The sequence below is a fragment of the Coenobita brevimanus genome, chromosome 57 (assembly GCF_032717465.1).
Source record: "Coenobita brevimanus isolate Jiangsu-jjx chromosome 57, ASM3271746v2, whole genome shotgun sequence".
Taxonomy (NCBI): Eukaryota; Metazoa; Arthropoda; class Malacostraca; order Decapoda; family Coenobitidae; genus Coenobita; species Coenobita brevimanus.
The window spans coordinates 7,140,733-7,156,169 of record NC_137010.1 but is presented as its reverse complement, the minus strand read 5'-3'; the positions used below and the strand labels follow the sequence as shown (position 1 = coordinate 7,156,169).

At 41.3% G+C, this 15,437-nt stretch overlaps 1 protein-coding gene across 1 annotated transcript in view; it reads left to right on the top strand.

Moving 5' to 3' along the window:
• The window catches only part of ND-19 (NADH dehydrogenase [ubiquinone] 1 alpha subcomplex subunit 8), a 29,611-nt gene extending 16,684 nt beyond the window's left edge, over positions 1 to 12,927 (top strand). Inside the window, exons 3-4 of the mRNA XM_080274390.1 lie at positions 175 to 282; positions 12,313 to 12,927. Coding sequence (XP_080130516.1) covers positions 175 to 282; positions 12,313 to 12,427 — 223 coding nt within the window. The 3' untranslated portion in view covers positions 12,428 to 12,927. The remainder of the gene's footprint in view (positions 1 to 174; positions 283 to 12,312) is intronic.
• Positions 12,928 to 15,437: the final 2,510 nt, after the last annotated feature.

The window sequence follows — 15,437 nt, the reverse complement described above, 5'->3', positions numbered from 1 at the left end:
TGCCTAAAACACATTAGTTGATGATGAACGGAATTTAGGGGTTAAGAGTTTTCCCCGGTTGAAAGTACTAGTTGACAACTTATGATATTTTGGAACCCATCCTAACCTATAGTATAGCGAGTACCTGTGTTTTTGTTGTTTCCTTCATTCCTTCATGTCATTTTACCCTGCCAGCTGTCGCAACACCCAGTCCATCTTTGACAAGTGCGTCCTGGACAACCTGAACATCGAGAGGCCGGAGTTTGGTTACTTCTGTCGCCCCAAGGTTATCAGCACCTTGAGGTAATGTACTGCACAATATTTGCTTTTAGTTAAGTTGCTGATAAAGTACAGTAGCTCTTGTTAAGTTGCCATGGTTTACAGTTCAAGTTGGTATTTTGTGCTTATAATTTCTCTGCCAGGAACCAAGAGCCTTTGCATCACTCTGTGTAGTTTTAGTTAAGTAGTATATTGCCTGCCCACATCAGTTTCATAACAAGAGGTAGAGTAAAGGCTAAAGAAGAAGTCATTTCATGAAGAATCTTAAGAGTGTGTGTGTGTGTGTGTGTTGAACATATTTGTAATGCCCTTGTAATGCAGACAGTTTGTGGTGGCTGTGGATCTGATGGATGTGGATCTTATTTGTGGATCCCATGCCTAGTGATAGAGATAAATATGGTTAGAATTTATGCGAATAACATTAATCAATATTATTTATTTAATAATGGTTCGTACTATGTCGTCTGTGGCACTTGTCATTCTTTTGCCATAGTGTATTGTCTGATGAAACATTTTTAACCCTTTCACTGCCATTGGTGTCAGTAGCAGCATCACCAAGTCACAGCCATGGATGTCAGTCCAACAAACTCAGTTAAAAACTTCATGCAATTACCAGTTTGGCCATGTGGAGAGGACAGAGAGCGAGAGACTAACAAGGAGGTTGTATGTGAGTGAGGTGGAAGGGGGAGAGGGTGGGGAAGCCGAGGATGAGATGGAGGGATGGAGTGGAGAGAGATGTGAGAAAGAGGGATGTGAACTGGGAGCAGGGCAGTGAAATAGCAGGGAACAGGTCAACATGGAGGCGATTTGTTTTTGCCCACCCCTTACGGGATTGAGGCGTCAGGCAATAGGCGAATAGTTAGTTACCAGGACCTATTCAGTATGGTGTGTCAGCTATCTTTGGTCCCCCTGGTCTCAACCCACACCATCACCAAAGTATTCATGCATATATGATGCCTTCTTTTGTGTGTGTGTGTAATGCTTAAATAGTTGTGAACAATACTTCTAATTTTCATCATGATATTTGGGTTGAAACAGGGATGTGTCATGTCTCCATGGTTGTTCAGTCTGTTTATGGATGGGGTTATAAAAGAGATACAAGGTTGGGCTGTGGATGTTGGAGTGGCTCTAATGAGAGAGGGCAGTGTTTGGAAACTCCCTGTGTTGTTGTTTGCAGATGACACTGTGTTGTTAAGTGAAGATGAAGGGGAGCTGCAAGGCTTGGTGAATGAGTTTGGGAGAGTGTGAAAGAAACGGAATCTAAAGGTGCTTGTAGAGAAGAACAGAGTTATGGTCTTCGAGAGAAGTGAAGTCAGTGAATGTACAGTGAGGTTGGAGGAGGAGGAAATGGAAAATGTGAGTACGTTTAAGTACTTGGGTAGTGTGATGAGTAAGAATGGAAGTTTGGAGGTTGAAGTACTTGAAAGGATGCAGCAAGGAAGAAAGGTTGCTGTTTCCTTGAAAGCACTGATGTGAAACAGGGAAGTGAGCATGGAAGTGAAAAAGTTGTTACATGACAGTACATATTGTGATACCAACTCTAACTTAAAGAAGCGAAGCTTGGACCTTGTTGGAGAGACAGAAGTCAAGAGTGAGTGCAGTGGAAATGAGTTATTTTGAGAGGAGCATGTGGAGTCACATGGAGAGACAGGTTGACAAATGAGGATATGAAGGAGCATTGTGGTGTGGATGTGGATGTGATAGGAGGCGTTAAGTGAAACACATTGAGGTGGTTTGGCCATGTGGAGAGGATGGAGAGTGAGAGACTGACAAGGAGAGTGTATGTGAGTGAGGTGGAGGGGGAGAGAGAGAGAGAGGGGGAGGCCAAGGATGAGATGGAAGGATGGAGTGGAGAGGTATATGAAGAAGGGGTGTGTGAGCTGGGAGCAGTGCAGTGAAATGGCGGAGGACAGAGCGACGTGGAGGCAATTTGTGTGTGGTCACCCTGTATGGGATTAAGGTGTCTGGCAATAGATAGATAGATATTTGTAATTGCATGCAATACAAAACTCAAAAAAATTTACTCCCAGTGCTCTGGCCCCATTGCACTCACTGTCAGTATTTTTGGGTACTTAGGTAAAAATCATCATACAGGGTGCTTATATGATCATTCCGGTTCTTTCACATGAGAATGTGTACATTTACCTTTCAAATGACACTGCACTTTCTATCTCATTATAAACACTGAACAATTCTTCAGCATAAATGAGAGAATTGCAGGCCTAATAATGAAACTGAACAGGAGATACAGCTACCGCAAATTGACTGTAGACCTCCCCCCACAAGGTATTAAAAAACACAGAAGTCATAGTATATCACAATGTTTGTTCATGAAATGCCAGTCATTATTATGAAATCATGTTTTCCTTATTTTTCAGGACCAGTTGGATGCATTTTGGCATGGAATCACTTAGATCTCTAAAGTAATCTAAGGACATTTCTTTGCACCAAATATTTGTCAGTTCAGTCTTGAGGTTGTTCAGATTGGGTGTCTTCTTCTCTGCCATGATTTTCTTCATCTTTGCCCAGCAATTTTTTATCAGATTTAGATCCGGGCTGTTGCCAGGCCGGTGTATCATTAAATCGTGAGGACCATGAAAACCTGAGGGCGAGGGCACCAGGCACACCCCAAAAATTCTCTTCTCGGCTAATTTTCACCATTCATAAGTGTATTCATTGCCATAAAACCTACATCATCGTCTTTGTCAATGTTTTTTCCAGCTGATAAGCATAAAAAAAAAAGGGGGGGAAATCAAATACTAGCACCTTAAGGCGAGGAAAATATATACTCACGCACAGTGTATTATTAAGGTGCTAGTATTTGAAGCCTATGCCCAGAGTCAAAAAAAAAAAAATGTAGTAGAAGACTTTAATGCAAAGGTTGGCAAGAAAAGAGTAGCTGGGAATGCAGTAGGACATTTTGGAATGCAAGAGGTGACACGCTTGTGGAATTTAATGAAAGGAAATGAGGGTGGTGAACATGTTCTTTCAAAAGAAACAGAGCAGTAGGTGGACGTGGAAGGGCCCAAATGGTGAAATAGAAAATGAGATCTATTTTAACCTCACTGACAAATCACATACTGGTGCTGTGATAAACTGAGCGAAATAAGTGTAGAATGGTGAAACGTAATACAGTGTACTGTACTTGATCTCAGAAGAGAGAGGGAGAGGCTATCCTCAGGAAACAGCCAAATTTTGTTTTAGTGTGGAAGAACGCAGCAGAATGTTGGTTGTTAATGCAGAATAAGTACTCACACTTGATTGATGAAGTAAACACCAACACAGTAAACAAACAAAATCTTCATGAGAAGAGCGAATTAATCAGCTCTGTAAATAGGAGGTAGGAGACCATGAAACAAAACAGCAAACTCTCAGAGAGTACAAAGGAACTTGTAAAGAACTGAAGGAACATGATTGTAAAGACAAGAGGAGATCATACTGAAGCAACCAAACTGGAGAAAATTGTTTTGTCATTTATAAAAGCTCCTACATGCTTGCATGCATTGGCCTGGGTCACCTAACGGTGGCTGTTCATGCTCCTCAGTTTCTAGCAGTCTCCCTCTTCAGTACCGTATCCCTGAGGTCACACTCCATGACGTGGGTTCTCAACCATTTTCCCATCAAGTACCTCCTGAGTTATCGGACCATCAACCCATATCCCTATTAATCTGAATCTGGATGTAGAATGGTAACGTATGACAAATAATTCAGTATTCATTGATACTGTAATGGATACATCCATCCATTGTCCAATCCTGCTTTGCCTCATGAGAAGCATGGGAGCCTGAGACTAGGCAAGTTGGTCCTGACATTTAAGATGAGTGACCAGCCTCACTCATCCTTGAGTAGCCTTACATGAGCAATAAACCCCAACCACCCCTTGGATAAAAACCTTCACAGGCTGAATCCGACTGGAATACCTTAACTCCTAAAGTACTATGACTGACAATCATCAGTTTGCTTGTTTGCCATATAGAGCCCTATGATGGACAAGCTTAGAAGGTCTGTCAATAACTGCCGAACACTAAGCTAGCCCCGTTTATGACGTAAATGGTTCCTACCCAATCAGAACTAAGGGTTAAGGTGGTGGGAGGGAAGATCCCACCCACTGACCAGGTCTTCAGGGGGATCCCCTCCCAGCTACTTCTCCACCTCCCTCTGGCTGATTGGATACAGCCAGCTCTGTCCCCTCCCACCCAAACCACTCAGCAATACCACTTCTACATTGTACTGGGGGGGTGTCTCATGCCCTCTCACCCTTCCTCCCCTAGCCCCCCTCCTCCACTGCACTCCACCCCCCATTCATATCAAATGATGTGGCAATTTCGCTGCTATCATCACTTTGTGTTCCTTGCACCATAAAACCCCCCACACCACCTTCCCTGCATTGGGGGTGTCTCATCCCTCCTCACCCCCCACTAGAGACCCCCACCCCACCTCCACCTTCCTCCCTCCTCCCTCCATATCCTCTGTCCTGAATATGACACAGTAACTTCCCTGCCATGATCAGCCTGAGTTTATGTACTCTCACCTTTTTTTTTTTTTTTTTCCACATGATGATGACTCCTGCACCTAGTTTCATCACTGGAAACATATTTTACATTGATTTCATACATTTCGGTAAGGATCTTTAGCGAAAATTTGGTTTTGGCCGAATTTTTTGAGTTTGGATTTTTTTTTTTTTTTCTATACGTACTGACTTCTACACTGAGTTTCATAAATACAAACATATTTTACATTGAGTTCATTCATTTTGGTAAGATTCTCTAGCGAAACCTCCGTCAATATTTTCCCGTTTTCTGTCTTATCACGAGGGGGAAGTATATAATCTTTGATCGGCGGTTTTGCGGTAACCATTAGGCCTAGGGGACTGAGATTGGCATTTTCAGGTGAGAAAATTCAAGCTCTTCAAATCTGTAAGAAAAAATTTTACCTTGGTAAAGTTGAAAAATTGATCCTGAATTGCAGCTGGGGGCAACTTAGCTTCAGCAAAATGGGGTCTTAAGGTTAATTACTTACTAAATCACCAGGCACCATAATTTGGTTATATGGTTACCACCCAGCACAGTAAATGGTTTCCTGGTGTACAGGAAACCATTTGACTTGTCACTCCAGTGTGCAGTCAACCATAGACAGAAGGAAGAGGAAAGAATGAACGATAGACAGAAGAAGGAAAGAAGCAAGGAAGAGAGGAAAGGGCAGGCACCTGAGAGCAGCACTGCATCGAGCGAATGGATGGCTAGCACCCTCACCTACAACTGTAGGAAGAAAAATTATTGTAAATTACAATGAAAATAGGAAATTATCTTGGAAAGAGGTGCAGAAATGTAGAAGGGACAGTGGAAAGAAATGTGAAAGTGTGAAGGATGTAAGTGGTACTTTATTAACCCATGGGGATGAAGTAAGGACCAGATGGAAAGAATATTTTGAAAGTCTGATGAATGGGAATGGAGAGAGCAGAGCAGCTGTAAACATGATTGGTTTTGAGGGTGTGCAGATTTTGAGAGTGTACAGAGAAGGAATGCAGTGCAAGGAAACGTGACACTTGCAGAAGTGAAGAACTTTGTGAAACGACTGAAAAATGGGAAAGTAGCTGGGGTTGATGAGGTGTATGCAGAGATGGTTAAGTGTAGTGGAGAGAGAGGAATGAAGTGCTTGTTGGAGATATGAAAGAAGGCATGGATGAGTGAAACTGTGCCAGTAGAGTGGAAAAAGGCTGTGATTTTACCCCTGTACAAAAATAAAGGTGAGCTAAGTGAGTGCAAGAATTGTCGTGACATAAGTGTATTGAGTGTTGTAGGGAAGGTATGTGGAAGAATTATTATAGAGAAAGTAAGAGAGATCAGAAGGCCTGGTGGTGATGAACAGGGAGGCTTTAGGAGTGGCAGAGGATGTGTGGATCAAACATTTGCAATGAGAGAGATCGTGGAGAATGCTTGTGAGAAGGACTGTAAGGTGATTATGGCGTTTATGGATCGGGAAAAAGCATAGGACAAAGTAAACAGAGTAGGATTGTGGAAGGTTTTGTGTATGTATGATGTAGATGGTAAGCTGCAAGGTGCCTTGAAGGGTTTTTATGATGGTAGTGAGGCATGTGTAAGGTAAATGGGCATCTAAGTGAATGGTTCATGATCACTGTGGGTATGCAACAAGGTTGTGTGATGTCTCCATGGTTGTTCAGTATATGCACAGTAGGATCTCGCCAATGTCTAATTGGTGCCAAGAAAAGCCGTCATTAGCGAAAACGTTATTTGCATGACAAAATACATGCATAAAGGGTATATTGGTGCCACCACCCAAGGACTCTTACTCATTTTTACCGTTTGAAGCCCTCCTGTCACTACTTTTCTAGCTGAAATAATAAGATTAGTTATTAAATCATCGTGATTAATGTGAAACTCACCGTAAAGAAGTTAATGAGGTGTTTGGTGTGATGATTGTTCTGAGGCTTGCGCATGGAGGCTACTGCGGTGTACCCCTTGACCCCTCACTGGCCATGTCCCCTCTGCTTCCTCTCGCACCAGGGTCACCCATTTCTGTCAACACTTCATCAAACCCCACAAAGTCAAAATCTTCAGGAAAGTCCAAAATGTCATCATTGTCTTCATTTACTCAGCCCCTCTCTGTTGTTTTTCTTCGGTTGGCTGGCATTCTGAAAGAAAGCGGTCGTGATACTGTTTCTGGTATTTTCTTGAAATCTGATTTACAAGTCCAGTCATTAATCATTAATTCTAATGGTTGCTCTCTCTCCATCCTAGCAGACTTAAGTTGTTGCAGGAGTGCCGACCAGGCCTGCTTAATGGTTCCCAATATTGTATTATTCCAGGTTTTGACGAAGAAATTTACAGCCTGTCGAATGTTATATTTCTTCCAGAATGCAGCAACAGTCATTATGGTGGGGGTTGCAGGTGTGCTAGGTGGAGCAGTTGAGGCTGTGGAGGTGGAGGGGGAGGCGGCTGGTGAGTCAGGTGGGGCAGTGGAGGTGGAGGGGATGATGGCAGGCAAGTCAGGGGAGGTGGCAAGGGGAGGATCCTCCATCTCCTTCTCACTACTGCTCACATTTTTGGCAATTTCCTTCATATCTTCTTGTTTGTCTGTTTCATTCCTCATCTTGGTATGGACATCTTTGTCGAATAACAACTTGGCATTCCCGAAATAACCGTTATTCAAGTGAATCTGAACGTTATTATAGAAACTGGGGATCTGTTCTAACTTATCGTTATTGCCCAATACGTTATTGTCAAAGTCGTTATTGGCGAGATACTACTGTATATGGATGGGGTAATGAGAGAAGTAAATACATGAGTAATAGAGAGAGGAATGACATTGGTAATGAATGGTGATGGATGAAATGTCTCAGATTTGATGTATGGGATGTTAAAGTACTCCACCCATACCCTGATATCTGGCAGTGTTGTATACCAGTGGTAGTGTTCGGTCAGCGAGTATATTGGATATCAAAGCAGTTTTTCCCTGTAAGATACTGAAGAAAAGCCAGAGATGCATTCCAGACCCAAACCCAAACTCTCACTATATCTTACTCAATCAATAGAGACTGACACAGAAAGACCATAGGTAATGCTATTATCCTCATAAACAATATTATTGCTACAAAATGACACTTCAAACATCACATGCAGCAGAGTAGGGTGGTGAGATGTGCGATGTTCAACACTGCTTCAGGATTACTAAACAGCCAGGCAGGCTGCTGGCAGTGCATCAAGTGGGGTGAGGGAGGGTGTGGGGATGGGGAGAGAGACAGGCAGGGGTGGAGGAGGGTGGGTGGACAGGGAAAAGGAGGCAAGCAAGCCAGATAGGCCTTCTGCCCCCCCCCCCCATCTCACTCACTCACTCACTCACACACACACACACACACATGGGAGACAAGCAGGGGTGGAGGAGGGCTGGGGGATGGAGAGGGAGACAACCAGGGGTGGGGGAAGGCAGGGGGACAGGGAGGGTGACATGTCTGGCAGTGCTGTGTGTGGTGGGGGATGGAGGAGGGATGAAGGGGGGAGGGGAGAAGAGAGGGGATGGAGGGAGAACGGGAGGACCAGGAGAGCTTCGTTTCAAACCTGGGGAGAGGTGAGGTGTCAGATTAGCAGGGTAACAGACATTCAAATTGTTCAGATTGTGGAAATGTTCCCTTATTACTTGTGTTTAGTGTAGCGAAGTGCAGGTTCTCGATGTGCTGGTTAACGGGGTATGGGTGTACTTGCAAATACCAGACAAGCTTGGTAGACTAGTACAGAGTTTTGTAGATGTCTGTGAGTGTCTTGCCTTGAGAGTTAATGTAGAAAAGAGTAAAGTGATGGTTATTTAGAGAGAAGGTGACTCCCAGTGTGATGTTACAGTGAATGGAGAGAGACTGGAATTGGTGAAAGTTGAAATACCTGGGTACAGTGATGTAAAAGAAAGGAAAATGTGCAAAAAAAGTGGAAAGTAGAGTGACACAAGGAAGGAAAGCTGCTGGTGCTGTGAAGGCCTTGATAAGAAACAGAGGCTTGATCGTTGCAGCTGTGCGGGGCTTATCTGAAGGAGTGTTAGTGTCAAGTTTAACGTGTGGGTGTGTGACTGTGGTGTGGCATGAAAATGAAAGGTCAGAAGTAAGAGCAGTGGAGATGGGACTGTTGAGGAATGTACATGGAGTAAAGAGAGTGGATAGGATACGGAATAATTTGATTTATGAAAAATGCGGAGTGAGGAAGTCTGTCATCACCAGAATCAAAGAGAGTGTACTGAGATGGTATGGTCATGTGGAGAGAATGGATAACAATAGAATGGTGAAAAAGGTATATTTGGGCAAATTTGTAGGAGGGAGGAGGGGAGGTAGGTCAAGAAGAAGGTGGAGAGATATGGTGGATGAGTGTGTGAGGAAGAGAGGTATGAAGTTGGTGAGGCTAAGGGACTGACAAGAGATTGAGTTGGCTGGATGAATTTTATGTGGAGAAGTGCATGGCCGGTGATTTGGCACCACTCTTAATGTGACAGCTTTCGTATAGAGTCTATCAGATAGGTAAATGTGAAGCTACAGTATATGGTGAAACATTTTAGCCTATCAGATGGAGCCAGGAGTCTGTGGGCTTGAATGATGAGTGAATGGAAGTGTGGCCTATTGAACTGGGCAAACTGTGGCTGTCTGGACGCTGCTATTCCTCACTCCTTCTTAGGGTGGGAAAGAAGGTCCTGATGATGATGATGATAATTAAACATCAGTATTTGCTTTTACTTAATGTATCATAATATATCAAAATACAGTATATGAAATAAGGTATATATTGTATATGACATAAGGTGTACTGTATATCGTAGAAATCGAAAAATCGCTAAGAAATTATGGGCAGCCCCCTCAGAAAGTACAATGTGCATGTACACATTAAAAATATACAGGTAAGCCCTTAATTCACGCGATTTCGGTTATCCACGAATTTTTCGTACAGTAATTAAAACATAAAATTATAGTATTCAAATAAATAATTTTAACATACAAGAGAAATAAATGAAATATAAAAATGCCTACCTGCTGCCTGTGCGCATACATATATGTGTGTGTGTGTGTGTGTGTGTAAGGTCGGTCCACACAGTCAGTTTGAATCCGACGGTCGAACCATGCATGACTCGCGAATCGTTATTTGTGGCTTATTTTTCAGCCTTCCAGTGATTGCTTGCCTTGTCTGCCAACCTGGGCCCTAAGCATAGTGCTAGTGATGCATGTGGTAACACACCAAAATGGACTTGTAAAGTGATGTTGCTGACAGAGAAAGTTATAGTGTTGGACAAACTTAAGGGAGGAATGTCGGCGACAATTCCCCGTCAGGACGATTCCCCGTCATTTATTTACATACCAGTTTATTTAGCAAGTACAGTACACTAGTTTTTTTTACTTATATGAGATATAAAATCTACCTGAAAATTAGTTATTAAAGTATTAATTAATCAATAATAAGTATAATTATAGAATGACGGAATCATCCATGTTTTGATGGTGAACTGACTCCATGGTGAATTGTCTCTGAACCGTGTGTTTCGGGTGAGTCAACTGTTCTTACAATAAAGAAGACAGAACGTAGCATACGGGAGTCAGTGAGGGCTAGTGCACCAGACTGTGCTAAAGTGTCTTCACCTACGCCTGTGAACTGGCTTGGAACCGTATGTTTTGGGTGAATGAGTCAACTGTTTGGACAATAAAGAAGGCAGAATGTAGCATATGGGAGGCAGTGAGGGTTTGTGCACCAGACTGCTGAAGTGTCTCCACCTACGCTTGTGCTTGTCAGGTTTCAGTGTTAAATTTCTTACATTTTTGTTGTTTTTCATACTTTATGCTAGTTTATAAGGTCTATGTAATGCATAAACAGTATTATTCAGATGTAATATACTTAGTAGACATGTGTAATTATGTGCACACAAGGGCAGAATGTATACGCGAATTTACCACACGCGAAGGGTCTGGGAACGTAACCCTCACGTGAATTAAGGGCTTACCTGTATATATATTTATTCAATATTTGATGGTAGTGACAAAATACAACTAATTTCACACTTCCCATAAAATTTTCAGGTCTCTCTGATGGTATTTGACCCCAAAAAAAAGGGGAAACCCTAAGCTTGAAAAAAATGCAAGATATGTGTTTAGTTACTATATCATACCATATCAAAATACCATATATGAAATAAGGAAACCATTTACTATGGTGGGTGGCAACCATATAACCAAATTATGGTGCCTGGTGGTTAGTGGGTAATTAAGGTGCTCCAGTCGGATTGAGCCTGTGTAGGTTTATATCCTAGAGGTGGTTGGGGTTTATTGCTAACACAGTGCCACTCTGGGATGAATGAGGCTGGTCACTCTCATCTTAAATGTCAGGACCAAAGTGCTTAGCCCCGGGTTCCTGCGCTCCTCATGGGGCGACATAGGACTGGATGATGGATGGATGGATAGGTATATATCATGTATGAAATATAATGTATACATCATAAAACTTTAAGTGAAGAAAAATCACAAAAAAAATTATGAGCTGCTTCCCCCCAAATATGATATGGATTAAAAAAAAAAAAAAATCAGTATTTAATGGTACAGTGACAAAATACAACTAATTTCACACATCCCATAACATTTTCAGGTCTCTGTGATAACATGTGACCAACAAAAAGTGAAAAAAAAATATATATATGCATGAAAAATATACGATGTATAATTACACACCCATGATTTGTGTTTATTTACATTATAATAATATGATATCAAAGTATATGAACTAAGGTATATAACAAAAATTTCAGCTCCTTGGTAGGGAAAATAATGAAATACAAGAAATGACACTGCTGCGTCATCGGCCCAGATTCAGTTGTCCAGTAAGTGACGCACCGCCGCGTCATCGGGCCAAATTCAGTTGGCTAACAAATAATGCATTGGCATGTCATTGGCCCAGAATGGTGTTAAAAAAAATAGGTACAGAAATGAGTAAATATACTGTAGTGCCATCATAACAATCATCATTAAAATAAGTAAATATACTGAAGTGCCATCATACCAGTCATCATTGAGATATGGTTGGATGGGTGGATGAAGTATGGAGATGTATATGACACGGATTGCACCCTTTTGGTAATTTGCCAGTCAGTGAAATGGTCTCATTTACAGAAGCACAGTTTTGGATGGATTATTTGACCTGGTGGGTGGAGCAGAAAATTTTACAGGCCTGAATGGTGAGTGAATGAATATGTGGCCAATTTTACCAGGTGCTTTAATAGTGCTCCAGTTTTTGTGGTTTCCCATTACTTTCTGGATCCCTTCCATCATGTATTAATGGGAAAGAGGGTGAAGATTATGATGATGATCCTGATGGTTGCCACAATAACATTGGATATTTACTCTCCATTGATAGCTGACAAGTTGTTGGGGGAGCACTTTGTAGCTGTGGGAGTGTGGGAGGAATGGCAAGTGCAACCCTGTTTTTGTCCAAGTCACCTTCCAACACAACTAGTCCATCATTTCCTCCATCTCATTAATGCCATTATAAACCTCCCTCCTAACAGTACTTCAAACCATCACAGGGAGAAGCCTGACTTGCACAAGCCTCTGGAGTTCCCAGATGCCCCGGAACCTATGCCAGAAAGGTCACCAAACAACAAGGCTCGCTACGGGTCCCGCTCGTACTGGATGCAGTAAGGGCAACACGAAAGGAGATCCATGTTGCACTTTCCCCGAACCTCAAAGTAGATGTACTCAAAAGTGCTGTTTAGAGATGGTCAGAAAACATTGTGGTATTTCTTTCACTGGATCATCTTTAATTGTAGACATCATGTATGAATGCCAACTTGAAACTTCTTGAGAATTATGTGGTAGGATATCAAAATGTTGTGTTGGAAAACTTCTTAGATTGATACAGTCTACAGTATAAGAACTGTTCCATGCTATTAGATTTATTTCTTTGCTTGAAAGTGTACCAGTTAGTGTACTTGAGTTGTGCACCTCTGTTGGTTCATTTATAGAGTGTCGTGGGAGGACATGGCATAACTTTGGGAAATGCCAGATGTGGAAATTCTAAGCAAAAAATGCTGTGTGAACATGGGTCCAAATCATAACTTGTTACAGCCTACAGTTACTGGTGACCTTTGGGGTAAGAATGGTGTCCCTCTTAAATCACCCATAAGGCCATCAGGAATTGTAGCTCCATAATGATTGAGATTTTGACCCATGTTGATATATATATATATATATATATATATATATATATATATATATATATATATATATATATATTAGTGTATAGAAGATTTGTCATTATATTATGCTTCAGACACAGGTCTAATGCTATTAGGTATTATTCTTTTTACAATATGTATTTTGATGCAGTTTAATTGAATTCTAAGTAGGAATGGTTTTAATGATGAGTACATAATTGGTGAGCTTGTTTTATATAGATAGATAGATAGATAATATATTCTGTATATATATATATATATATATATATATATATATATATGTACAGTATATATAAAACTCAGTCCTTGAGCAACACACGGTTGACTGACACGTTTAGCATAATGAGACAGGTCATATCAACAAGCAGAAAAACTCGAGCTCATGTGGGAAGTAAACTGGCCTTGCAAAAAAATTTGAAAGTCGCACACAGTGGCATCACCCTCCAGACTTGGGTACCTTTCCTAGACACGCTCAGGGTTGTATGGTTAGATGAAAATTTATGGGTTTTGCAATTTCAGGATACAAAATGGAATGAAAATGTATGCTAATCAGAAAAAAAAAAAAAAAAAAAGCATTATCCATGCGTTCTCGTAATTTAGCTTTCAGTTCCACATTCTTCGTTCGATTTCATTCTTCTCAACAGAATTATAGACCAATAGAGCATGTGGTTTTCGGTCCTTTCTTGTTCCTCGCCTAGTTCTTCCCTACACTCATAATGGGTTTTGCAGTTTTAAAGGACGAAATGGAATGAAAATGTTTGCTAATTAGAAAAAAGAAAATTCATCCATCCGTTCAGTTCCACATTCTTGGTTAGATTTTGTGCTTCCCTACACATTTCCAGCTGACTGAGCATACGGTTATCAATCCTTTCTTACACCTCACCTAATTCTACCCCACACTCAAAATGGGGTTTATAGTTTTAGGAGATGAAATAAGGGAAGGTGGGGGCACTCACCATCCACTCACTAGATGTAGTGCTACTTGGGTGTGTGCACTTTTCTCTCTTCCATCCTTCCTCTTCTGTCTTTCTTTCCTTCATTCTTTCCTCTTTCTTCTCCCTACAGGTGACTTTCCACTCCCTCTTGTCATTCTTTCCTTCATTCTTTTCTCTTCCTTCTGCCTGTGGGTGACTACACTGAGGGACAAGCCAGACGTTTTTCTGTACATCAGGAAACCATTTACTATGCTGGGTGGTAACCATATAACCAATTTATGGCACCTGGTGGTTTAGAGGATAATGTAGGTGCTACAGTCAGAATGAGCTTGTGCAGGTTTATATCCAATGGGTGGTTGGGGTTTATTGCTCACGTAATTCCACTCGGGGATGAATGAGGCTGGTCACTGTCACCTTAACTGTCAGGACCAACTTGCCTAGCCCTGGGTTCCTACACTCGTCTATGGGGCGACATAGGATAGGATGATGGATGGATGGACGAAATGGAACAAAAATGTTTGCTCATTAGAAGAAAAAAAAAAAAAAATCATCCACACATTCTTGCAAGTTTGTTCAGTTCCACATTTTTTGTTCGATTTCATGCTTTCCAACACATTTGGAGCAACTGAGCATACTGCTACTGGGTCCCTTTTTGTGTTTCACTGACTGTACCCCACAATCGTATGGGTTTTGCAGTTTTAGGGGACGAAACTGAACGAAAATGTTTGGTAATCAGAAAAAATATACAGCATATATACTCCCAGCCGTGTGTTCTCATAAGTTAATGTTCAGTTACACAGTCTTTGTTCTTCTTCCTGATAGTTTGTTGCATTTTTCTGATTATTACTGGGTGGTAAATAAATGTTTAATGCAAAATCTGTTTCTCCCTTTTTTTTTAGCTGTGTTCCACTGTGTCAACTCGTTTGACTCGTCAGGGTTAAGGCAAAAGGGCCTATAACCTAAGTGTTTAACTAAACTTAACCTAATGTAGCTTAACTATACCTAATAATTTAATCTGACTTAACCTGACCTAGCATCCAGCTGGGAAATGAAAACCACCTTTGAGTACCAATCATAGGTATGGCTTAAAGAATGTGATAATAAAAATTGGAAAATTTTTTAGCAGAAAAAAGTAGTTTACCATCCTGAAAATAGTCAGAAAAACAGAAAACAAACTGGAGGAATATGAATTGAATTGGTAAGGACCTTCTACTGTTTCAAGTAATGTGTACGTTTATCAAAATGGCAACAAAAGCATGACATGAATGAAAGCACCATCAGAACGATTTGGAAGGACCAGGGGAAGATAAAGAAGGTTGTGTGTGGGAAGTGGTGTGAACCTGGCAGCAGTGAAAGTTTATAAGCTGACTGAGAAACTCAGAGGGTGTTATGTGGAGCATCAGAGAAAGAAAACTCTCTTTTACCCCTTCTTACCACCTTATCTCACATAAATTACCCCTACTTATACCCACCATCAGGTAAAACACTGAAAGAGATATAATTGTTGTAATTAAGAATGTCAATGGTTGTGAAAAATGT